At 40.7% G+C, this 26,090-nt stretch overlaps 1 protein-coding gene across 4 annotated transcripts in view; it reads right to left on the reverse strand.

Annotated features, from left to right (window-relative positions):
* The window catches only part of TTC7B (tetratricopeptide repeat domain 7B), a 275,124-nt gene that overhangs the window by 128,506 nt on the left and 120,528 nt on the right, over nucleotides 1–26,090 (reverse strand). For all 4 annotated transcript variants that reach the window (XM_024348858.3, XM_024348856.3, XM_024348857.3 and 1 more), the window contains 4 exons: nucleotides 25,695–25,773; nucleotides 20,165–20,337; nucleotides 11,268–11,331; nucleotides 7,311–7,448 (listed from right to left, as the gene is read on the reverse strand). In XM_024348858.3, coding sequence (XP_024204626.1) covers nucleotides 7,311–7,448; nucleotides 11,268–11,331; nucleotides 20,165–20,337; nucleotides 25,695–25,773 — 454 coding nt within the window. The remainder of the gene's footprint in view (nucleotides 1–7,310; nucleotides 7,449–11,267; nucleotides 11,332–20,164; nucleotides 20,338–25,694; nucleotides 25,774–26,090) is intronic.

Below are 26,090 nucleotides of genomic sequence, written 5' to 3' on the forward strand. Positions count from 1 at the left end.
CAGCTCAAATATAAGAGCAAAACTTTAAAATCCTTAGAGGAAAACAAAGGAGTAAACCTTCATGACCTTGGATTTGGCAATGGATTCTTAGTTATGACACCAAAGGCATAAGTAACAAAATAAAAAATAGATACACTGGACTTAATCAAGATTTAAAACTTTTGCACATCAAAAGACATTTCAAGAAAGTGAAGCTGGGCATGGTAGTTCATGCCTGTAATCCTAGCACTTTAGGAAGCCAAGACGGGAGGATCACTTGAGGCCAAGAGTCTGAGACCAGCCCAAGCTGATTTCTACAGTCTCGTCTCTACAAAAAAAAAAAAAAAAAAAGCAGGTGTGGTATCTCTAAAAATATAGCTGACCAGAGTTTATTATTTAGACTTTAAAATTGGCAAAAGACTTGAATAGTAGTTTCACCAAAGAAGATATACAAATGGCCAATAAGCACATAAAAAGATGGTCAACATCATTAGTTATCAGGGAAAAGAAAATCAATCCCACAATGAGATATCACATCACACCTACCAGAATGTCTATATTAATAATAATTTAAAAATAACAAGTGCTGGTGAAGAAGTGGAGAAATTAGAAACCTGTGTATTGCTGGTAGGAATGTAAAATGGTACAGTCACTGCGAAAAACAGTCTGGCAGTTCCTCAAAAAGTTAAACATAGAATTATCATATGACCAAGCAATTCCACTCCTAGGTGCAAACCCAAAAGAACTGAAAAAAGGAACTCGGAAAACATGCTGTGTCCTTATGTGCAAGTGTTGATGTTGGCTGGGGACAGGAGAAGGAAGGAAAGTCCAAAGACAGTATTCACTGCAGCATTATTCACAATAGCCAAAAGGTGGACACAACCCAGGTGTCCACTGACAGATGAAGGGATAAACAAAATGTAACATATACATACAATGGAATATTATTCAGTCATGAAAAGGAATGAAGTTCTGATTAATGCCATCAGATATATTGTTATAACATGGCTGAATCTTGAAAACATTAGGCTAAGTGAAGCAAGCCAGACATAAAAGGGCAAGTATTGCCTGATTCCTTTTATATGAGGTACCCAAAATAAGCAAATTCATAAAGACAAAAATTAGATTAGAGGTTACTAGGGTATCGGGAAGGAGAGAATGAAAAGTTATTGCTTGATGGGTACAGAATTTCTGTTTGGGATGATGGAAAAATGTGGAAATAGATAGTGATGATGGTTGCACAACATCGTGAATGTAATTAAATGCAACGGAATTTTACACTTTAAAAAGGTTAACATGGCATATTAAAAAAAAATTTTAAACAAAGAACTAAAACAAAACCATGAGGTATATACCTAGATTCCTTGTTTCTCTGAACTATGCTACCCTAAGAGTTTAAACCCCTTCCATTCCTCCCAAACGTGTTGGCATTTTCATTGAGGACCACGTTAAGAAAGCAATGCTTAATTCAAAAGAACATTTCCATAATGGTGAGAATGGAGATCCCAGGGGCCATGTCAGAGGCTGACATTCTTTGGGGCAGGGTGTCATGAAAAAATGGTGAAGATGGTTCCTATTGAGCCGACTCACAAAGCTGGACCAGAGCTGGGAACTGTCCGGGTGCTCTGCCCCAAGCCAGGCCCATCCCTTACTCTGCTGCCCATTTTCCACTCAATGACCTTTGACCTTTGGGCCTGCCTGGGGAAGATACACTCCTTGCACATCTAGGGACCTCTAAAACCAAAGGAAAGGGGGCAGGATGAGGGTGCACACTGGCTTTGAAGCACTGGTGCATTCAGCAAGTTGTTATGGACCACCTAGCATTAGCCAAACACCCTGCCTTGATTTCTCAGAAGTCTACGGATCCATTTGTGTCATGCCCACTGATACCTTCTAGAAACCTTGGCACGTAGCTCAAGGCTGGGTTTGTGCAGTACAAGCGGGACTGCATGCAATGCTGAACTTTAAACAAATGGTGGGCCTGGCAAGCAGACGTTGTTAGATGTGCAATGCTTTTCACTGTGCTCCCTGATTAAATAAGCATTTAGGTTAGGGAGGTGTAAATGTCCTTTTGGTACAATCACTAGTCAGACAGTTCTACCCACAGAACTATGGTGTTGTTGAGATTTACCACAAACACATGAATATGAGTTCAACAGGAAAGATAAAAATACCATTCCTGTCTTTAAAGCTGCCTTGCCTATGGAGGGGGGACACACACAACCTTCTAAAAGGACCCCATAATATCCTGTCGAAATGGAGCCATTAATAGTCAAATTCAAGAAACAAACCTCCTTAGCAGCTTGGGTTCATTCTGAAAAACAGAGGAAGCGGTGCTTGCTGCTTTACTTTTAATAGCGCAGGTTGTCATGCCAACTAGTGCTGCTGTTTAAAATGAAGAGGAAAAAAAGAAGTGTTCCTTCCTACACAAACCTTTCAGCAGGGCTCACAATTAGTCTTTAAAAACACAAAAACTCACAGCACTGGAGATACGGTAAACATTGTGCTTCTATTTAAACCTGTCAGAATGAGGATGTGATAAACCTTTGGTCTGTGTCTCCTTTGTACAATGCTCTTTGGCCAGCATCTGGCTGAAAAGTCCATAAGGAAAGAAAGGCACGATGATGTGGTGCACACAGAGGCGGCCGGTCTTGAGATGGGACAGCAGCCTTCCATCTTGAATAAGCATAAGAGAAAGGCCAGCTTCCTTGAGAAAGAGAGGCTCTGCTCCCACTTACCCCTGTGAGCACAGTTATTAAAAGGCTGGGTCTGCACAATGCTGCACAACACACCCACTGCACAAGGGTGCCAAGGACAGGAGAGAGAGGAACATGTGCTGGCAGTGGCAGCAGAGGCGCCCCCACCCTCTGTGGTGCCCGTGGGCCCAGGTCAGCCAAGGAGAGGAGCCAAGAAGCAGGAAGACATGCTGTGCCCTGATGTGTAAATGTTAATGCTGGTTGGGGACAAGAGAAGGAAGGAAAGCACAAGGACAGGGTGAGAAGGAGGTAAGACCTCTTCTCTCTCTCACAATTGACTGATGGTTTTATGAACTCTTCTGTCCACAAAAGCTTCCACCCATGTAAAAGAAGATCTAGCAACGTTTCTAAGGCAAAGAGGACTTACTCACACACGAGCCACACGGTAATATGTCTAGATCGCATCTTCAAGGGGCACATGTAAAGTCTGCCAACAGGTTGTGGTGCTGACAATCAGGCCCCACACTTTCTTTCCAAGCTCCTCTCCTCCCACTTCTCCATGAGAGCAAGCCCTGGGTTCCTGTTCCCTTGGGTCCAGTGCCTTCACAGCTCCGCAAGCTTAAGGATGAAGAGGGTCTCTCTCCTCCTAGACCACTTAATGCCTATCAGGCCTTGAAGAGCCAATTCATATATCCATTGTTCAAAATCTCTTACTGGCACTCCCAACCTATAAACTCTGCTGCAATTGGCCTATTCCATTCACCTGCCAATTAACATGCTTTGCACTATTATGTATTCTCTAATTTGATTATCTTTTTGTTTGTTTCTATGTGGTCTCCCTAACTAGAATGGAAATTTCTTGAAGGCAAAGGATCTTTTTGTATCCTTTGTTGCTTCCCCTGTGCCTAGTAACTCCTGTATATACAGTGGTAGTAACTGCAGCAGCATACAGTTGCCTCTTAACGAGCTCTAAGTGCTGGGCTCTGTTCTGAGTACTTTACATGGATTAATGAATATGCATCTCCCAACTGTCTGAGATATACATGCACACAATTATTACCCCTATTTAACAGGAAAAGAAACTGACGCATAGGAGGTTAATGATGTGCCTAGGCTCACACGACTGGTACATAGCAGACCCAGAGCTCAAACCAAAGCTCTCTGACTCTAGAGCCTGTGACACACTATGTTGATGACCTGAGTTTGGGGTTGAGGAGGCAGAGATGGGTGAGGTGCCAGTGGAGGAGAGAAGAGAGATAGGGAATATCCACAATAAAATGTGCAAGATACTGTCCCATTCAACAAAACTTACATAATGCACAATTTATTCATAAAGACAGATGTAAAGATTGCCTCTAAAATGTCAATTAGTCAACTATCTCAGGAGAGCTGGATTCTAAGGCACTTTTCTTTCCTTTTCCATATTTTGCATGTATTTGATTCTCCAAGGAGCATGCAGGACTATTGCATATGGCGAAAAGATCAACAGTGAAGTCAATTTCATTATGGGCGGAAAGGAAAACAAAACAAAAAGAGAAAAAAGAAGGAGCGCGGGTCTGTCGAATATTTCTGAATAGAAGGGTGGCATGTCTATTCCTGTGTCTCAGGAAGATCGCCCTGCTGACAGTGGAGGAAATGAAGACAGGGAAATATAACATATCTCTAAGACAAATGATAAAAACGATAATTACTAACATTTATGGAGCTCAGAGAAAGGTAATATAGGAAGTTTAAAATCCAGTTATCCTCACAACAACACTGTTCATAGTAGCCAAAAGGTAGAAACAACCCACATTTCCATCAGCTAATGAATGGAAAAACAAATTGTGGTAGATCTGTACAACGGAATACTATTCAGCCATAAAAAGAAATATTGATCCATGTTATAATGTGGATAACCTTGAAAACATTATGCTATGTGAAAGAAGCCAGACACCAAAGCCCAAATATTGGCTATTTATATTTATATGAAATACCCCAAATCAGTATCCATAGAAAAAAAAAGCAGATTAATAGTTGACAGGAACTTGGTGGGAGTGAGGAATGGAGAGTGGCTGCTTAATGGGTATAGGGTTTCTTATAGGGTGAGGAAAAGCTTTTGCAATTTGAGGTGATGGTTGCACAGTGGTATGAACGTACTAAATGCCACTGAATTCTACACTTTAAAATGGTTAGGTTTGTTACGTGAATTGTACTTCAATTAAAAAAAAAATCCCGTTACTCTTTTAAATTAAAGTCCTGAGAAAATGGAAAGGCAGATGAGGAGGAAAAAAAAAGTGGATTCAGAAAAACCCCAGTAAATGAGGAAGTAAGACAAGTGAGACACCCAGAGTAGGATGTGGCCTCGGACAGAGGGAGGGAGAGAGGGCCCACACTCAGCAAAGGGTGGACCTAACCCCTATCTTCAGTAACTGAGCTATCCAACCATGGGCCAGGCAGCCTTGAGATGCTGTGAGCTTTCATCTTTCTCCTACAACATCGACTGTTTTAGTCGGATGATCTGAGACAACACAGTTGGTGAATGCTCGCTCCAATTGCCTAAGTGGTAGGCACAGGCAAGGCTGAAGCCAAGTATCCAACCCCTAGATAAGGCATGCAGAGCTTGTGCTGGGCCCGCCCCCGTCAGCACATGGGCCACAGCTGCTTGTCACACCTGGCAGCTCCAGGCTGGGGGCAGCTTGTGAGCAGGGGCCACACCTTGCTCCTGGCTGTATCCCTGGCCTTAATCAGAGCCCCTGGCACAGAAGAGGTGACAGTACATACATGTGTTGAAGAAATAAACATCTTCCATTTCATATATTTCATCAGTTGGTTGAGATTTTTAGTAGATAAAACACAGATATGGTACAAAATTCAAAAGGCTCCGGGGGATATACAGTAATAAATTTGCCTTTCTTCTACCCTCCTATTCCAGCTTCTCCGAGGCAACCTTTGGCACCGCACCACCTTTTGCAATGTGACTAGGGGAGTGAAGTTCTGACTTGCAAAGGTTCCCGCAACTACACTACCCAGTCATTTGGGAGGCAGGTGACCACCACGAGGTGGGAGCTACATATGATATCAAGACAGAAGTCATCTGGGTGAAAACAAGGTCCTAGTATTCTGTGCCAGGAGCAGGCACAGGCCCCAGAGCCACAGCTTGCAGAGGAAACCACCAGGGTGATGACCACCCCCTAGAACGTTCACGGAACAATGGGAAGCCCAGGGGCAGAGACCACCCAGCCAGTCAACAGGGCCAGACACCTCAAGCTCCTCACTCTTGTTTTGGACCTAGGAGATTTCGAGCTGGGGAAAGGCAACATTGATACCCAATAGGATGGAAGTAGATGTGTGCGTACCACTGTCATCCTTGAACCTAGAGAGGTGATAATATGTTTTGTCTGGAGGAACGAATTCACCTTAAAGGAATTCAACTGTGAGCTGGGTGGCATGGTCCCCAGTGACAGGCTTTGTGGTGGACACAGCTGACAGGAACTTAGGTGGTGGGGAGAAGGGGGGTCCAGGAAATCAAGGTACCGGGAGAGGTTCGATCCATTTAGTGATGAGCAACCTAGGCCAATCCTAAGCCTGGACTGAGTCCCGGGGCTGAGCCGCGTGTGGTGGGGGCATCTGCACACACTGCTTTGTCAGGCCAGATTGTGAGGCTGAGTAACCACTGCCCTGTAGAGTCACCAAACCATGGACTAAAAAAAGATTCAAGCCACACAGGCTCATCTGTTTCCCCAAGGTTCCTGCCTAATGTGGCGATGCACTGGCAGGCTAGAGGGTGAGTCGGGCACTTATCTGATTTCAGCCAATCTGTTACTGTATTTCATTCCCTGTCCTCGTGCCCAGAGGCTGTTGCAATGGGTATAAATTTAGAAAGAGAAAGATAAATAACATGGAAAAGTTCCTTTTAAAAAATAGGGATTTTTTTCTCTCTATTTTGCTAAAGAAAAGATAAAGTGATCTTCTTGTTATTTATTTAGCCTTACCATGGTAGAATTTGATATTTTGGGCAGGAACCTAATAATGCATAACCATAGCCCAGGATGAACCAGCTTCTCCTGAAACTGTGAAAGAGGCAAGCCTCCATCCTAAGCGTTTCTTAGAAACTGAGGGAGTGAGAAGATGACAGTACCTTGCACAAGATCTGAAATCCACGAGGGTCCCTTCTGAACAAGCAAAAGACTCTGAAAGAAGACTGTCTCCTTTATATGAAACGGTCTATACCAGCTAACATAACACGCTGTGCCTGAAATTGTCAGGCCACTGGCGATTTCACTGTACACATTGATACTTTAAAGGAAACCTGTTCTATGAGGAAATTAATATCACAGATGGGAGATTTTCAGTTGGTGGAAATTAACTGAAAGAGAAACTGCTTGAGAAATGTTTGCCTTCCCTCACACACAAACTCACAGCCCGGTGGGTTATGGAACTCTCATGGTAAAAGACTAGATCAATTCCACCACCTAATCATTTAGCCCAAGGCCCATTCTACAGGGGAGAAAACCAAAGTTAAGTGACTGGCCCAAGATCACATGGCTGCCACTAATAGAGGGGGGCCCAGGACCAGGTCTCACAGCGCTTCCCTGGGGTCACCGTGCAACTGCCACCCACCACCTGAATGTCAACCAGACTCAGCAGCTGTACCTCTGACAGCATCTCATACTGGCCTCTTCTTCCAAGAGCAATGGTGAGTAAGTCATAGACCACAGATGCACTCTGCAGACTGATGAGGCGGTCACTCTTGTGTTCGGGTATCCTGCTCAGCACAGCGTCCCGGTTGGCCTGAAAAAACATGGAATAGAGAAGCAGATGGAGAGAGAACCTAGTGCTGCATGGCGGGGAGTCCACCTAGGCCCTCCTGCCCCTACCAATTTGCGAAGGGAATGGAGACAAGGGTAGGAATGAGCAGAGGCCTGTCATCTTGGGTTATTTATTCAAAATCCCCTGGGCACCGCAGAACATGATATATGGGATGATCCAAACACTGAAGTCCTGGAAGTGTGAACCTAGAGGGCACCTGTACCTGTCGACAGGCATCTGGAGGAAGCCTCGGCAGCCGATACAAAGTTTTCCCTGGCCTCGAGTTCATAGCCAGCCACATGGAAGACGCAGCTGCGCTCTAGAGCAGCCGAATCATCCATCAAGTGAGGCCCTGCTGCACCTCACTCGTGAATCCTGCTTCTGCTCTGCATTAAAGAGTGGGAGAAAATTCCCAGCCCTGCATTTCCCAACACCCAATTGTGTCATCAAGTTCCATGAGTCCTACAGAGATATATCTTACTTTTCCTCTATCACCAAGCAACATTCAAATCCCTATATGACATCTTCACTGGAACAGAACACAAAGACGAGTTCAATCTTGTTTAAGGAAGCACAACACAGATATATAAGAGAAAACAAGAAGAAAGCAGATTTTTACTTTAAAAGATATTAACACAGAGGACTCAAGAGAACACCGTCAATTTTCTATGCTTAGCACAGAAATACATCAGGCACATTCAAACTTATTAATCTCATCTATCCAGAAATCAAATGCTCTTTACAGCAACTTGTTTCCATTACTTCTAAAATTTAATTTCTCTACAGATTCCTCCAAATATATCACACGTCTGAGACTCAACAGCTAGCTCATTTTCCTCTTTTCCCTAATAGGAAGTTCAGAATCAACAAAGTTAGATTTCGCCTGCCTTTTTCCCTCTGCTAATTAACAGAAGTCTGCAGATCCATCTGTCTGTAGGAGCAGAGAAAGGCCCCCCCAGTCTTTCCTGTGAAAGTGGTACATGAGGTTCCGGGGTCACTTGTCCCAGCAGGCTGACGTTGATCTTCCCCCTGACATTCAGAAAGGCCACACACACACCTTCCCTCTCACTAATGAGACAAAATGCATTTTCTTTGTGTGTGAGTCCAAGGCATTTATTTTTAGCCACCCATCAGTACTTACTCACTTTAAAACTCCTTGCTGTTAAATGTCAAAGACAAATAAGAATATATAAGACAGGCCACTTCCTACAAAGTGAGTCATCTCTTACGGAAACAAGCCTGCTTTTGAAGATTTCATTCTAAGTTTTTCTTGTTAGGAGTCCCTCTTGAGCCCAAAAAAAGCAGCTCTGAAGGAAACAGGGCCTGTTGCAAATGGTCTCATTTTATTTATTTGCTATATATGTTCCATACTGAGACCAATGCCTGGAAGAGAACAAAATAAACATACTATTTATGAGAGACTTTCAAGTTATACCAAATGCATTCTTTTCATTTTTAGAGAAAGTACCAGTATCTTTTGATTAAAAAGGTACAATATAGAACCTCAAACAGACCCACAAATAATAAATATCCCAGAATATTGCCTCAGTGGTAGTTCTGCACATCAAGTTCTTATAATCCCGTTCTCCTAGGGGAAACTAATTTGATTTGTAGTTAGAAAACAGCACAATTCTAAATGATACCTTGTAGGTGGAGAAGCGACGGACAAATTCATGCTTCTGAATTAAAGTCAGAACCAACAAAGAACACAATTTTCTGACATCCAAAAAACACAGCAATTTTCATTTTGGTTTTGAAATTGAGCACATTCATTTTCTGTCTAAAAACTAAACAATCGAGAAGTCAAAGGATATGGAAAAAAGGCTTCCAAAGGCAATTTCATTTAGATTTCTACCTACATTTTCTGAAATGATTTACAGGGAGAACATAATCATTTTGGTTAGAAACCTCGTCCTTCATATCCACTGATGACATCACTGGATTTCAACATCCCCTGAAGAGATTTTTCTGGCAATTACATACCATAGAGCCAAATCTGACTGTCTCAAAGGGATCTCAATGTTTGAGTATTATTAGTTTCTATCACTTCAATTAAGTAGCAGGAGAGTTGGAGATATCATTCCAAAGACATCTCCACTTAGTGCAAGCATTTTAGAGAGGTGGCCATGTTTTCCAAATTGCAGACTAGAACACATCATCTGACAGTGGAACATAATGTTTTCAATCGGAATTGTCCAGGTAATCTAAAATGTACAGTCACCATGCTTTCAGAACTTTTACACCATAACCAACCAAGTTTGCCCAAAGGGAACTACCTGCCAAGGACCCAACTTGGGATGAGGGAATGATGACCAGGAGGCCAAGATGAGCTGGCTCCATGGATGACCCGGTGGGGAAGCCTGGGGAGACTCGTTCACTTGAATGCCACCAAGTGCCAGCCTGCTCACCTATGTGCTTCCCTGATTGCACCAAGGCAAGTAGAGAATGTAAATGACGCCACCCTAAGTTACCAGCTGACTATCGGGCAACCTGCTTCCTTGAGAGGAAGTAAGCCCAATGACACCAAAGAGCCTCCAGATCAAAAGAGGTGGTAACTCGAGCAGACTTGCTCTTGTAAACATCGGTGGGCCATTCAAAGTTTTAATCAAAGGCAAGAAAGCTGCCCTCTCATGAGTTCTGGCCTCTTCTGAACCCTCCTTCTCTCCGCGCATGTACGTTATTATGCTCAGACCCCATGTCTATACTCACCTGAGTCCATTTTATACCTCCCATTAAACAGTATGTGTGGGGAGGGCAAGAAGGGAAATACCTTCTCTTGCTTTAGTTATGATTCCCTTCTCTCCCCTGGGCTGCCCCGGGGGTTGGCGATAAGCGCTGACAACTATGGGGAGGGGGCAGTACAATCTCCTAGCAGGAACAGGAGACCACTGCGTGATGCACGCATTCCGCCTGCTCTAGGCCTCAGGTTCCTCATGTGTAAAATGAGGGAAGGGGACGTGAGCCCTCAAGATCTTTTGATTCCAGGAGCCCACCCCTTCTGCTCAGGTGCTCAGTACACATCACTTTTCTGCTGAGGAATTCACTATTACTACACACATGATCCTGAAGGTTTTAAGCCAGGGCCACAGCACCTAGTGATAGATACACAGGGCAGAAACCCAATAAATGATGAGTGGTGAAATAGACCTAAAATTCTATATTCTGGCCAAATACTAAGAAAATGTTTCAAAGGAATCAGAGGGTCTGGCAAAAACTCCCTCACAATAGCAGTGACAGGGAACAGAAGTGAGCTCTCATGGCCTGGGACTTTACAGTGTCTGGCAAAGCCAGGAGCTGGAAGAGACAACAAGGGCAGGAGGATGAGAGTTTCATCAAGCTCCTGCTGTGAAGACCAGAGCTTTATAGATCCAACAAATGACTTATCCCAAAATTCTCGCCCACTCCAGGGCAAAATGAGAGGCTTATAAAGGTCACCCTTTGGGGGCCTCTTTCTCCTTTTAAGGTTCCTCCGGTGGTCATTTTAGCTGTGGTTTACCTAGATACAACTGCAATAATGTTCAGCCAATACTGGGTGGATGAATGAATGAACTAAGATACCTGCTTCAAGATAGAAGATAGAGAAGCTCCAAGCTCCAGGCTAACCAAGGGACATTGCTAGCTGGTTCAGGAATTAAGAAACAACCCTCTTTTTAAACCTCTACTGTTTTTTCCCATCCAGGTATACCCTCTAGAAAGTATTTTCTCTTAAGAAAAAGAGTCATGATACTGGCAGAATGGCTATATCAAAAAAGGGTCTACAGGGCCAGGGGAAAGAACGATGTAAAAACACATTCCACTTACCATTGATTCACTAATCAGCAATAACAACAGGGCTTCTTCTGTATTTTCTTGAGGACAAAAAATGCTGCAGTTGAAAGAAAACTGACTTTGATATACGGCAGTTTCAAAATATACAAATACAAGCAGAACTGAACACTAAAAGCTTCCAGAATTTTATATAATACCCATGAAAAATACTGTATAATTTGGACACTTGAATTAATTTGCCTATTTCCATGGTAATCTATGGAATTCATACATTTTAGCTATGCATTTTAGTGGTGGTAGGCAGAAGGGTAAAGTAAAGCTGTAAAAACCAAGTTAAAAGCCCAAATAACATATGTACATATTACAGAGGCAGAATTTTAGATTTCAATAAATTGACATTATCTAAATAATACAAGCTTTCTCCTAAACCTATTAGAGAGGTATAAATTGCAGGCATTTCACTAAACAGTACTCTTCTTACCTCTTACCTGCTAACTGGCATATCTTATACTGTCGTTTAGATGAAATAAGAGATTAGAAGCAATTTTAGAGTTTGAATAATTTCTCTAATACTGTAAGAATTTAGTGAACTATCTTATTTAGACACATAAGTTTTATTATGGGGTAGCATGCAAGAGCTCTTATTAATCTATTTTATGGAATTTGGCTGAACTCCTAAATCTTGGATTAAAAGAAAGAGCTTTTTAAGCTCAATGTTGCTCAGGATCAGAGAATAATAAAAACTCAGCAGGACCCCAATCTGTATTCTCTATAGCCTATTTTCTGTGTTGTGAGCAATTGCAGCATTTTTTCTCCTGTTCTAAAGCTCTAGAATCCTTTGAGCAGAATTGTGAATGTTATCACCAATTGGGTCAAACTCAATATTTTTTCATGAAATGGATGAAGAGAGTGCAATAAATAAAAATGAACTTGGTTTAAAAAAAAACTCCTAGATATCTTGAAGATGACTAAAAACAACTAAGTTTATGTCTTCCCAGGGATAATATTACAATCATGTAATTGAAGGGATTTCCCCACACCCCCAATAAAAGGCAAAAAAAAAAAAAAAAAAAAGGATTTCCACATAATTATAAACATTTGTTTTCTTTGAAGTGCTGGCAATTTTTGTACTGCATCTTAGGATGATAAAGAGCAAGACAGAAGGAATACAGCGCCTGGTATTCTCGTTACAATGCTGACACCGCCGGAGGTAAGGAAGCCACCTGCAGGATGGTTTCTATCGTTCTTCTGAGGCTAAAATTTTATGAAAAGGCTGGCCTGAGAATGAGGAGCAAGATTCGGGGATGTGCAGTGACTTGCTTCAGAAGTCAGCTTGAGATGATCTGGGTTTTTCAGATGGGACACTTCTTTCCCCTTAGATTCTGGAATAGAGCCTAAAGGCTCTGAATTAAGTGTCTCCCAAACAACCACCTCAGTATGTTGTTGTTTTTGTTGTGTGTGTGTGTGTGCGTGTGCATGTACATGCACACTCGTGCCGCACAATCATTTCCTGATATCCTGGCTTGTGGTTACATGCAACTAGGACCTTGCAAATAAAGCAGTAACATGAATCATTTTTTTTTCATGGCTAGCCGGTTCTGCATTATCCAGACCAATTGAAAAGACAGACAGCCTATGCTAATTGTGACTTAACAGCAGTCAATTCAGTCCATGGCTAATCTCCAAATTGTTTGAGCCATACAGCCTGCTTCAATGCTAGTTTGTGTTATTTTTACCATAGTTGCTAACAAGTGGCACATTAACCGAATCCAGCTCCACTTCCTCTACCCTCCCTATTTGTGGCAGGCAAGGTGGGTACTCAGGAGCACTGCAAAGCTCCCAAGGCCAGCAGGAGCAGGGGGAGAAAACGTAGTTTTAAGAGACATACCTAAACAACTACACATTAGGAGGCTCCCTCTCAATCATTATGAATTCTCTAGACCCATTTCCGGCCAATTCCTTCCCTCTTGTTTGCTCAGGGAAGCATGGATGGAGCTCAGGGTGAATGGGTGAAAACTGTTGGGGCCTTCCTTTTGTGGCCTTCTCCTCTTTGGGGCCCACGAGCCTCAGGGGGAGATACTGGGGTACCCAGGCCTCAGCCTTGAAGAGTGGGAAAACTGGGGCCCTAGATCCAGAGGAAGTTGCGTGAAGGGGAAGGTGGGGGACCAAGGGGGACAAGAAGAAAACAGGGCTCAGCAGGCATGAGGACAAGCTCCCAAGAGCTGGCAGGCTGGCAAAGGAGGCAGCAGTGGGGCAGCTGCTGCGCTGAGAATGGGAGGGTGCGTCCTCGTCCCAGCCATGCCACCAACTCACTGGGTGACCTTTAGGCAAACTGCCCATTTTCTTACTTTGGATGAATTTACCAACTCATTTTCTGATTCTACAGAAGACATAGGGAACAAGGGTGAGAATTCTCAGGTATAAGTAGTAATCATCATCTTGCCAGGGCTCCCACATAATAGCTTTTTCTTAAAAATTTCCTCCGAAAGGTAGAAACTTTACCTTAATGGTAGACACAATCATACAAAAGAATTAATCCAACTTTACCCAACTGCATTTCATCTCTTCTGTCATCGTTAGCCATTATATAACTAATGACAAGTTGAGGTCTAAAGGTCACCGGCATCCCCTAAAATTCTATATTTAGGTGCAGGGAGGGCCTTGAACACTGCCAACACACGAGAAAGTTGATTTGTAAATAATGACAACATCAACTCTAAGGTCTAGTAATGGTTCCTTTATAATTTTAATATGTCTGGCTGAGATACTACCAGGAAATTCCTGGAGAAACACAGCCTCTGAACCACAGCCAGCCAGGTAAGAGCTGAGGCATGGAGGCCAAGAATGGCTGAAGTCCCACCCCGACCCCACGTCACACTGTCTGCAAACATGCCAAGGCAGAATCTACTGTCGATCCCAGGTTTATGTGGATAAATGGGTACCAAAAAAGGAATAGGACTTAAATTGAAAATTAAGAGTGCATCTTGATTATTTGGGATCAGCTAGTCTGATGTAAGGACTATCGAGGCCTCACCCTGCTTCCCTTTTGTGTCAATTCATATAGGTCAAAAATCTCCCCATGACAAAGAAAGAAGGGTCCCTCACGCAGCCCAGTGCAGGTCCACTGGGCTACACTCTGCTGAGTGGGTCAGGTGAATCCCACAAAGAACATCACCTTGCACAAGTGCTTCCATATTCCTGCTGAGAGGACGGGCCTCTCCACAACTCCAAGGTGGGCTGTGTACACCAGAGCAAGGAGATGACAGGCAGCCAATGGTGTCGCTGTCGTTTACACAGCTTTGGTTCGGCCATCAAGAAGTCATCCTGACCCTTCAACATCCCTCTGCTTTCCATTTTATTTTATTTATTTATTTTTGTAAGCTCTTGAGGATTTATTGTATCCACGCAAGGGCCTGGCCAGTGCCTGGCTCGGGATGTTCTGCCCTCCCCGGCCAAGACCCCTCCATTTTACATTTTAAACAGCATTCCCATCCTTACCAAAAACTGGAAACCAGGAGGTTCAGATCTACACTCAGTATTCCATGATAATTACCTTTTCCGCCGAGACCTACAAAGGAGTTTAGACAGTGCCTGGCACTCACTAGCATTCAATGAATCTTTTCATCATCTGCTTCTTGGCAGTATTATCCAATATTAACCAGTATCCACAATAGCTGTTTTTAATCTTCTGCTTTACTTTGTGTTAACTATCTAGTCTAATGCGCATTTAATTGTCGAAGCTACCTCAAGAAATACAATGAAAAAAAGTATGCCTGACTGACTGAAACACACACACACATATATATACACATTAAGAAACATGTAGATGCAGGGGGCAAAAAGAAACACGTACAAGACTCTTCACAGAAGCACTGTTCCTATTAGCCCCAAATGGGAAACAACTCAAACTCACAACACAAGCAGAATGGGTCAATATATTGGAGGACAGTCATAAAATGAAATACCTCGCAGCAATGAAAAACACTGCTACATGAAGAAATATGGGTGAATAGTTCAAATATAAAGTTAGACAAAAGAAGTTAAACATTAGAGAGTGCATATCGTATGATTCCATGTATATAAATTTCAAAAAGGGGCCAGACTAATTATTGTGACAGAAGTCAGGAGAGTGCTGCCCTGGATGGGGGTGGTGACTGGGAGAGGCCACGGGAGGGCGTGTAGGGCTCCAGTAGTGTCCTTTCCTGACCAAATGCTACTTACATGGATATGTTGATGAACTTGGTGGAAGTTCATCAAGTTTCATACTTTTGATTTATTTTTCTCTATGTATGGCGTGTATCCAAAAAAGCTTACTCTAAAAAATAAGTAAACTAAAGCTGATACAATTCTTCACAGAAACCACCCAGAAGGAAAGAAAGCAAGGAAGCCTATGACAGGTGATCCCTCTTCTCATTCCATCCAGGATTTTCTACATTGTATTTCCTTTCAAATTCAAGATGGGCAGAGTGAGCATCCTGTATGCATTTCACGTTCAGGTCTCTTTGACCTGGGGTGCAGCTTCCTGGCAGGGATTGTTTTTCAGTTATGTTCCATTACAACCAACTCTTCTGAATGGTCCTTGTGGTTTTCTGGAGCTAGAAGGATCTCTGCCATCTAAATTTTGCTTGACACTTATTATACTTCTCATAAGAGACTGTGGAGAAGGAGACTGTTAGCCAAAATGAGGTTTGCACATTATCTACGGATTCCCTTTCCCACCTCCAAACCGGCATAACTGAATGGTGAGAATGTGCTTTCTGCCAATGTGAATGGGTCAGAGTCCAGCCTTGGTAAGAAGGGAACCTCCAAACAAGAATAACTCCCACAGCTGTTCCTCTTTACTAATATTCTAAGAAGTAGAGCTCTGAACCCACAAAATTACAAAGCTAAAAACTGATGGTGATAAATGAAGGCATAGGATTCATGTGGAAATCGATGAAACAGAGAACAGAATCGCAATAGAAAAAAGTCAAAACCCAAAGTTGGTTCCTCAAAAAGATCAACAAAATTGACAAAACTTTTAGTTAGACTGACTCTAAAAAAGAGAAAAATGACTTAAATTACTAAAATGAGAAATGAGAGAACATGACAACCAACCCTGTAGAAATACAAAAAAATTATAAAGGAATGCTATGAACAACTGTACGGAAGCAACTTAGGTAATTTACATGAAGCAGACACATTTCTAGAAAGATGCAAACTATTCAAACTGATTCAAGAAGAAATAGAAAATACAAATAGACCTAAAATAAGTAAAGAGATTGAATTAGTATTTTTAAAAAAACAAAAAAAACTTCCTACAAAGAAAGCCTAGGTCCAGGTGGCTTCACTGGTGAAGTCTACCAAACATTTAAAGGATTAATACCAATTCTCCACAAACTCTTTCAGAAAGAAGAGGAGGGAATAGTCTCCAACTCATTTTATGAGGCCAATATTACTCTAATACCAAAACCAGACAAAGACATCATAAGAAAACTGCAGAATAGTATCTTTTATAAATATAGATGTAAAAATCTTTAACAAAATATCAGCAAATAGAACCCAGCAATAATAAAAAGGAGTATATACCATGACTTGGACAGGGATGCAGGTTGGCTTAATGTGTGAAAATCAATTAATGTGATACACCACAGCATTAGAATAAAGGACAAAACCCACATTATCATTTCAATTGATGCAGAAAAAGCAGTTGACAAAATTCAACACCCATTAATAATAAAAATAACAAACTAGAAATAGGAAGCCCTTTACTTAACCTGATGAAGGGCATCTATAAAAGCCCACAGCGAACACCATACTCTGTGAAAGACTAGATAATTTCCCCCGCCTGAGATCAGGAATGAGACAAGGATGTCCATGCTTGCCACTTCTATTTAACATTGTACTGGAAGTTCTAGCCAGGACAATTAAGGAAGAAAATAAAATAAAATGCATCTAGGTTAGAAAGGAAAAAGTAAAACCATCTATATTAGTATTAATAGATGACACAATCTTGATATAGAAAATCCTAAGGAATCCAAAAAAACTATTGGGACCAATAAACAAATTCAGCAAGGTTACAGTACACAAGATCAATTTACAAAATCTGTTGTATTTCCATATACTTGCAGTGAGCAATCCAAAAATGAAATTAAGAAAACAACTCTATAATAGCATCAAAAAGAATAATGCACATTTGCGTGCGCACACACATTTAGGAATAAGCGTAACAAAAGAAATACAAGCTTTATATCCTGAAAAATACAAATCATTGTTGAAAGAAATTAAAGACAACCTAAATAGATGGAAAGATATCTCATGTTCATGGATCAGAAGACTTAATATTTTTAATATGGAACTATTCCTCAAATTGATCTACAAATTCAATGCAATTCCTATTAAAATCCCAGCTGCCTGTTTTTTTTTTTTTTTTTCAAAAATGGACAAGCTAAAATTCATATGGAAATGCAAGGGCTTGGGAGACAGGAAGGTGACAGCTAAGAGGTGCTGGGTTCATTTTGGGGGTAATAAAAATGTTCCAATCATGGCGATGGATGCACAACTAGGCAAGTATATTAAAAGCCACTGAATTGCACACCTTCAATGGATGAATTGTATAATATGTGAATTATGTTTCAATAAAACAGTTTTTTTAAAAGCTGATCACGTGTATCCATGTGAACTGAAACTTGTGACTCAGTAGCCAGTGCTACTACGGGAATGCTCCCTTTAATGACTGCATTTTCTGGAGCTGTATTTTGCTTCTGTAATTCTCCTTGTACACATGGGAAAACTGACATTAGAAAAGTGACAAAATCTGAGTGGTTCAGGAAATGGAGAAATGGCCAGCACTGTGAGCTTCTCTGCCTTCAAGGGGTGAGGCCGTACTGGATGGCACCCAAAGAGACACAGAGCTCTGGCCATGTGTCAAAGCGGACTGGGGGAAGAGGGTGAGAATGGAGGTCCTTAATGCACCTGGCACCTTGGTTACTAAGAAGCATTTAAAGCAGGGGAAAACTTTAGAGTCTATTTTTATGATATAAATATCACTTAAAAATGAACCCCAAACCTGCTTCACAATGAGGGGTCAGCATTTTAAAAATAAGAGCATTGAAAATTGCTAGAACAGATGTTCTATGAATCCAGATAAGGACTAAAGAGTAAACACATATTGTGAATTAAGCAAACTCATGGTTCAACAAGGCTGTAGAAAAGGGGGATGAAAACTAAATTAAGATAAGCCGAGGGAAAAACCTAAGAATATGCTAACTCATCTGAATCCATGTAAGAAACACAAACTTGAACAAGAAGGTGACAAGAGAGAGAAATGCAAGCGTCAACTTAAGAGGATTATTAAGAGGTGGCAACCTTGAAGAAATGCCGACTCCTCTGAAAGTACAACAATCATTTTCAGATGTTTGAAATCTTGATCTTCAGATGGAGAAAGCGTGTAGTCACGCCATCTCTATTAGTGCTTTCTCTGGGACTTCAGAAGCAGCCACCTCATCCTCTCAGCTGTTTTTCTAATTTGAAAACATGGAAAAGGTCTTCAATATTTATTCATGTGTGTTCCCCTTTCCTTCACACAGAGATTCTGAAAAGCCATCATGTCTTGTCCTTACAAGAACAGGCAAAGGCCAGAGTGGTGGCTCATGCCTGTAATGCCAACACTTTGGGAGGCCAAAGTGGGCAGATCACCTGAGGTCAGGAATTCAAGACCAGCCTGGCCAACATAGTGAAACCCTGTCTCTACTAAAAATACAAAAATTGTCCCAGCGTGGTGGCTCACACCTGTAATCCCAGCACTTTGGGAGGACAAGGCAGGTGGATCACGAGGTCAGGAGATCGAGACCATACTGGCCAACATGGTAAAACCCCGTCTCTACTAAAATACAAAAAATTAGCCAGGCATGGTGGCACGCACCTGTAGTCCCAGCTACTTGGGAGGCTGAGGCAGGGGAATCACTTGAACCCAGGAGGTGGAGGTTGCAGTGAGCCGAGATCACGCCATTGCACTCCAGCCTGGTGACAGAGAGAGGCTCTGTCTCAAAAAAAAAAAAAAAAAAAAAAAAAAAAAAATTAGCTAGGTGTGGTGGTATGTGCCTGTAATCTCAGCTACTTGGGAGGCTGAGGCAGGAGAATCGCTTGAACCTGGAAGGCAGAGGTTGCAGATTGCGCCACTGCACTCCAGCATGGACAAAAGAGCCTGACTCCATCTCAAAAAAATAAAAAATAAAAAAAATTTAAAAGAGCAGGCAAATATGGGAATTCAAGACTTGAATGGGAGGCATTGAGAATGAGTCAACAACCATTCCAGCCTCCCAGCCCTTCTCCTTGTCTCTCCCTCCTCTGTCTGGCTTCCCCTGGCCTGGGGAAGGCTCATGCTAAGACTATAGTGATTCTCTGGCCCATTATCCTCCAAGGTGATCAAGTCTCAAATTTAAAACTTAAAAAAGATAAAGAAGTTCTAAAGACACATCACCTTCCAATCACTTGCAAATATTAGATTCTCCTTCTTATATCTAGTTCCATTTAGAACAAGATTTTAAACAAAAGGATCAAGGAATTGCTGAAGAAAAGAAATGTTAGATGGGTGAGATCGATGTTAGATGTTAGATGGCTTACAGATAGCTTTATTTCTGATTGCTGTCTGATGCTGAGGTCTTATAATAAATGGAAAGAAAATTCCAAAAACCAATAGTGATGGCTGCAAATGGCACCAAGCACTGAGATGAGAGCATTCTCCTACTTAAAATGTCCCTGCTAGTGCACAGATATTTGCTGAAGTTACGAAAAGTAATGAGGAATCTCTACTAAACTGGAAAATGACACTTGTTCATTTGATTTTCTTTTAAGGAAAAAATCTACTCTTGTACTTCTCATCATCCTTGAATTTTCCCAAGTTTCCCTCCCAACCCATAACCTACAAGTGAGGACATCAACTTTCATACTTCTCTCCTGAGTAGACACGGGCTCTCCGAGTGAGAGTGTAGGTTTTTGTGTTTGCTCCTTTGCGGAGAGGATCGTCCAGAGGTGACTGGCACGGTGGATCCTCCAGAGGGTTCCAGTAGCTCTGCTCACACATACCCCGCAACAAGATCTCTGCCAGCTGCCTGGCTATTGTCTGGGAACATAAACGAGGAAAAGCATAGCCATGAATCTATTTTGTATTAGTCATTCATTCAGTCAGTCAATAAATATTTATATCATCACATTGTGCTAAGCACTACTGCAAGGCTCATAATTAAAAATTTTTCTTTTACGATGGTAATCATACCAGTTTATGACAAGAAAAGAAAATAAGATTCACTAAGATGTTTGAACACTTAAAAGGTTCATGTACTTCAAATGCCACCCCACCTGTCACACTCTGGAATACTAAACATGTTTTATACCTGAAACAACTGAAACTTTTGGCTAAGCCCTTTCCCAAGAGCTCTTATAAATAACAGGTGAGCTGCAGATATTAGCATCACTAATGATGTGTGCTTAACCTCAAGCCTGGCAAAATGCTTGTACTCAGCCTAGATAATGCTATCCCTGAAAAAATTATCCTCACTGACAATCCGATGTCCACTGTAGACGTCTTCTTTCTTAAATGTACCAATGGCAGGGCCTATACATCCCACCCCCGAGGACTCAGCACCTGAGTGTCTATTCTCAGTGCATCCTGGGCTCCTGGCCCAGAGGTTCTCACTGGCCTTGTGCAATAGGGAAGGCAAAGTGGGAAATGGTTCCCGATCAAGAAAGAACTTTCTTCAAAGCTGGATGGGTATCCCCTTCTTCACAGTGAAAACCCAGAAACATCTGGATCCTGTCCTCCAAGTTAGATGCAGATTAATATGCTTCCCAAACTTCTGTAATTCCACTGCCTAAAACAGTACGATGTATAATATAATGTATGGGGGAAAAGAATGTGTGGTATGTACTAAGAAGTGTTTTGTTGACTGATGCATGTCAGTTCACTTAGCTTGTAATCTTCCAGTAACGAAGAAGAGGATAAGTAATTTAAAAAAAAATCCCTCTGAAAAGAGAAGCACTGCATCCCAGGGTAGTTCACTCTACCCATGATCAGCCAGAGGTGGCATCATAAACCAGCATGGTTTTCTACCAGGTTTTAGCATTCTTTGAAGATGCAGACAAAGACTGCTGATCTTCTGAGAAGGAGACTTTTTAAAAAAAATAAGTAAATGTTTCAGAAGAGGGCTTTGCTAAGCTTTCATCCATATGAAATCTCTTAAAACACCACAAGGAAAGTTAAATTCAACCAAATCACTAACAGAGTGCTTTCTGATAACCACTGGGTAAAGGCAAATTTTCTTGATTATTCCCAAGTAAGACCCATTGGCATTAAATGTCTATAAAAATGTGAAATTAAATGCACTCTGATCATCCCCAACTGAGCAATCTGTAAAGATCTCATAAGAACACAATTTTCAGGACCTAAACAGCTCCTGAACTGTTTTCTTAAACCTTCCATTATAGTTTCATTTTGATCTCATTGCAGTCATATAAGCTAATGACTTTTGCTGGAAACTTCAACTGGCAAAAATAACTTCCAATCACTATAGCTGAGAAATAAGTGTTAAAAGGAAAAAAAATGAACGAGGAATTTCATTTTCTGAATACATTTGCCATGGAGGGATTTTAAAGTTGTAAAAATTTCTGCCCTAAACAGTTTGCTTGTTCACTACTAGATAGCTCATGCTAGGTCTCATTTTCCCTCAGGGTATTAACCTTCCCGAGAGATTTTTTAAACATGGGGTTTTGATGTGATTGCATATTTTGAAGACATCACTTCACCAGTTCTCTACCTATTAAGAAGGCCATTTGGTTATGTCCACTGAAAGCTCAAATGAAGTTCAGAAAAAAACAATAAATATGAAATTACCAGCAAGATCACCAATATCTAGCATACTTTTTACTTTTTAAACTCAACATACATTTAGCCTGTAGTTTAAATGCATCCAATTGTTGGTAACTATAAAATAAATTCAGGATCAAAGGAGAGAAAGGTGGGAAGTGGGCCTGAAATAAGACCTGGATGTTTATGTACAAATTTGGTCATTAAATGCCCTTTTTGTGTGTGTATGTGTTTTAAAACTTGTGATGAAATTCACATAACATAAAAGCCACCACTTTAATTATTTAAAGTGTACAATCCAACAGCATTCAGGACACTCACAATGTTGTGCAACCATTAGCACTATCTAGTTCCAGAACATTTTCATCACCCCAGAAGGAAACTCTATATCCTTTAGGCAATCACTCCCCACTTCCCCTCCCTCTCAGACTCTGGGAACAACCAACATGCTTTCTGGCTCCATGGATTTGCCTATTTTGGACATTTTATATAAATTAAAGTATGCGATATGGGTCTTTTTGTGACCAGCTTCCGTTACTTAGCATAAAGTTTTCAAGGTTCATCAGTATCATTGTGTATGTATCAGTACTTCATTCTTCTTTATGGCTGAATGATATTCCATTGCATGGATAAACCACATGCTGCTTATCCATTCTTCAGTTCTAGACATGTGTATTGCTTCCAACTTTTGGCTATCATAAATAGTGCTGCTACAAACATCCATGTACAAGTTTTTGTTTGAACATCTGTGGTTTTTTTTGTTTGTTTTGAAACAGGGTCTCACTCTGTCACCCAGGCTGGAGTGCAGTGGTGCAATCACACATAGCTCACTGCAGAACACCTGTTTTTAATTATTTGGAGTATATACCTAAGAGTGGAACTGTTGAAAATATACTTTCAAATCCTTCTCTGCTATGATCTCACACCAGATAGAGTTTACAAAGCAACTTTTCCATCTCATAAGAATATTATAAATTTGCAATTATCAGCTAATCTTAAAAAATCATAGTTTTTAAGGCTGATGGAAACACTGCTTATGAATGTCATTAGATGGAGAAACTTTCTAACGTCCAATGTAAATCAAGATACCAGTGAGAGTCAATAATATGAACAAATGCTCCATACTTAAGCAATTTTGAAAAACTGACTTTTTAAATGCGCTTTTAAAACAATTACGAAAACACTTGCCAATTCAGTCAGTTACTTTCATTGTGCTTCCAAATCTTGGGAGAAGCTGTTCATATTGACCAGTTGGGAAGTTTTATGAATACTGAGAAGAGGTAAATTTGAGAGAAAAGACAGCTGGCAACAACTTTTATCCATATTCTTGTAGGTTCTTTTGCCTTGAAGAATCCTAAAAATGGAAATATTTTGTTTGAACTTCTTAAGGCACCTATAAATCATATTGATATTTAAGTAAATTTTGAAGGCCAACTGAGCTCTTGGTGGTGGTGATGGCAGGGTGTGTGTGTGTGTGTGAAGTTGTCCATCCTGTCTCACCCCCATAATTCTAGGAAAGCCCAGCTTGGCCATCTGGCCCCATGAGTTGTACGTCCACCTCTTAAAACTCTGGAGACACCACAATGAAGTCATTTCCTATGACATGAATCTCTTAGCCATGCCCAACTGAATAATCTCCTACAGCATTTAAAGGATTCATGATAAAGAAAGGACAAAAGTATGGGCAATAAAAGATAAATTGCAATCTTACATGAGGTTGTTACATCAACTGTGACATGTGGCATTTGCTTAGTTTTAATAAGCACCAGTCCTCCACTCAAGCACCCACTGGCTATGGCTGTGTAGGGCAAGTTATAGAGGTCTACCTAATGAACGTCCCTAGACAGGAAAGTGAAAGGATTAAAAAAAGAAAAGAAAGAATTCAAGTCAACAGGAGAGCCAAATTGCTAACCAACCAGTTAATTTAACAATGTTGTATATTTCTCTTCCAAGTTTTATAGTCAATATAATTAGCCAAACAACTAGCAGCCCTCGGGATCCAATCTGCCTTATTCTGTCTGGGTTTGGTATGAATCATAAGCATACACCAACCCCTCAACACCCTGGCAGCCATGAGGGCCTACATTCTACCTGCCTTAACAGGTGCAATTCTCAGGTTTCAGCAGAGAACGCTGCCAACAACACAGGAAAGGATGCTCAAAATCATTAGCCATCAAGGAAGTGCCAATCAAACCACAATGGAATATCACCACACTCCCACCAGGATGGTTACACCTAAAAAGATAATAACAACTGTTGTTGAGGGTGTGGAGAAATTGGAACCCTCATAACTGCTGGTGGGAATGTAATATGGTACAGCTGCTTTGGAAAACAGTCTGGCAGCACCTCAAATTGTTAAACACAGTTACCATATGACCCAGCAATTCCACTTCTAAGTATACAGCCAAGAGAAAGAACACATAAGTCCACACAAAAACTTGTACATGAATGTTCGTAGCAGCATTACTTGTACTTGCCCAAAAGTAGAAACAACCCAATGTCCATCAGCTGATGAATGGACAAATAAAATGTGATATATCCACACAATGGAATATTATTTGGCAATAAAAAGGAAAGAAATACTGATCATGCTGTGACCCAGAGGAAGCTTGAAAGCATTATGCTAAGTGAAGAAAGCCAATCACAAAAAGACTACAAATTAGTCAGGTGTGGTGATGCGCGCCTGTAGTCCCAGCTACTCGAAGGCTGGGGCAGGATGCAATGAGCCAAGATTGTGCAATTGCACTCCAACCTGGGCAACAGAGCGAGACTCTATCTCAAAACAAAAAAACAAAACCACAAATTGTATCATTCCAGTTATAGCAAATGCCCCAAATAGGCAAATCCATAGAAACAGAAAGTAAATTAGTGGTTGCCAGGGACTAGGGGGAGGGGAAAATGGGGATTGACTACTAACGAGTATAGAGTCTCTTTTGGGGGTGATTAAGATGTCCTGAAATTAAATATTAGTGATAGCTGGACAATTCTGTGAATATGCTAAAAACTTTAAATGAGTAAACTGCTATTTATGTATTATAAATATATGTCACATAAATATCCATTATGACACAGAAGTGAAAGGGCTTGCGCAAGTTCACAAGCCCAGTGACATATATGTATAATACATATATGTCACATATATTTATTATAAATATATGTATAATATATGTCACATATATTTATAACACATATATGTCCCATATTTATTATAAATATATGTATATTTTTTATTTTATTATAAAATATATATATTATTTTATTATAAAATAGGTATATTTTATATACATTTTATTTTATATAAAATAAATAAATATACATATAAAATATGTATATTTTATATACAGTTTATTATAAAACATGTATATTTTATATACATATATATGTCACACATACAATATATGTGACATATATGTATATAAATATGTCACATATATTTATAACACATATATGTCACATATATTTATTATAAATATATGTATAATGCATATATGTCACATATATTTATAACACATATATGTCACATATATTTATAATACATAAATGTAAAAAAATATGAATGTAAATACCTATGAGACAAGTGCCCTGCTGGCCTCAATCAAGTCACTGTTCACACTTACCATTCGCAGGTTTTGAGTCGTTCTTGTTTCAACTGCTCTGAGAAGCTCTCTAAATCTTCCGACTCCTCTTGTCAAGTTCCTGTGTGGACACAGAATTTGACGGTTTTCATCTGGCATGTATTAATATTAAATATTTTATATGCACGTTTCAATGCATTTTGTCTGCATAAAAGCTGTTGGCTAGATTTTAAGCAAACGATTACTCTGCACATGCCTAGCCATCTTTGGTTAAATGAAACATTTGACCTAAGATTGATGGCCTTTTGTGTTTTCTAACCCCTAGCACATTTTCTCTAAAAAATAAAAATTTGAAAATCAGTTGAAGCCAACAAATTAAAAAGCAAGATACCTTAGAAGAGTCTGTGTTCAAACTCTCAATGGCTCTATAGAGTGGGA

The sequence above is a fragment of the Pan troglodytes genome, chromosome 15 (genome assembly GCF_028858775.2).
Source record: "Pan troglodytes isolate AG18354 chromosome 15, NHGRI_mPanTro3-v2.0_pri, whole genome shotgun sequence".
Lineage (NCBI taxonomy): Eukaryota > Metazoa > Chordata > Mammalia > Primates > Hominidae > Pan > Pan troglodytes.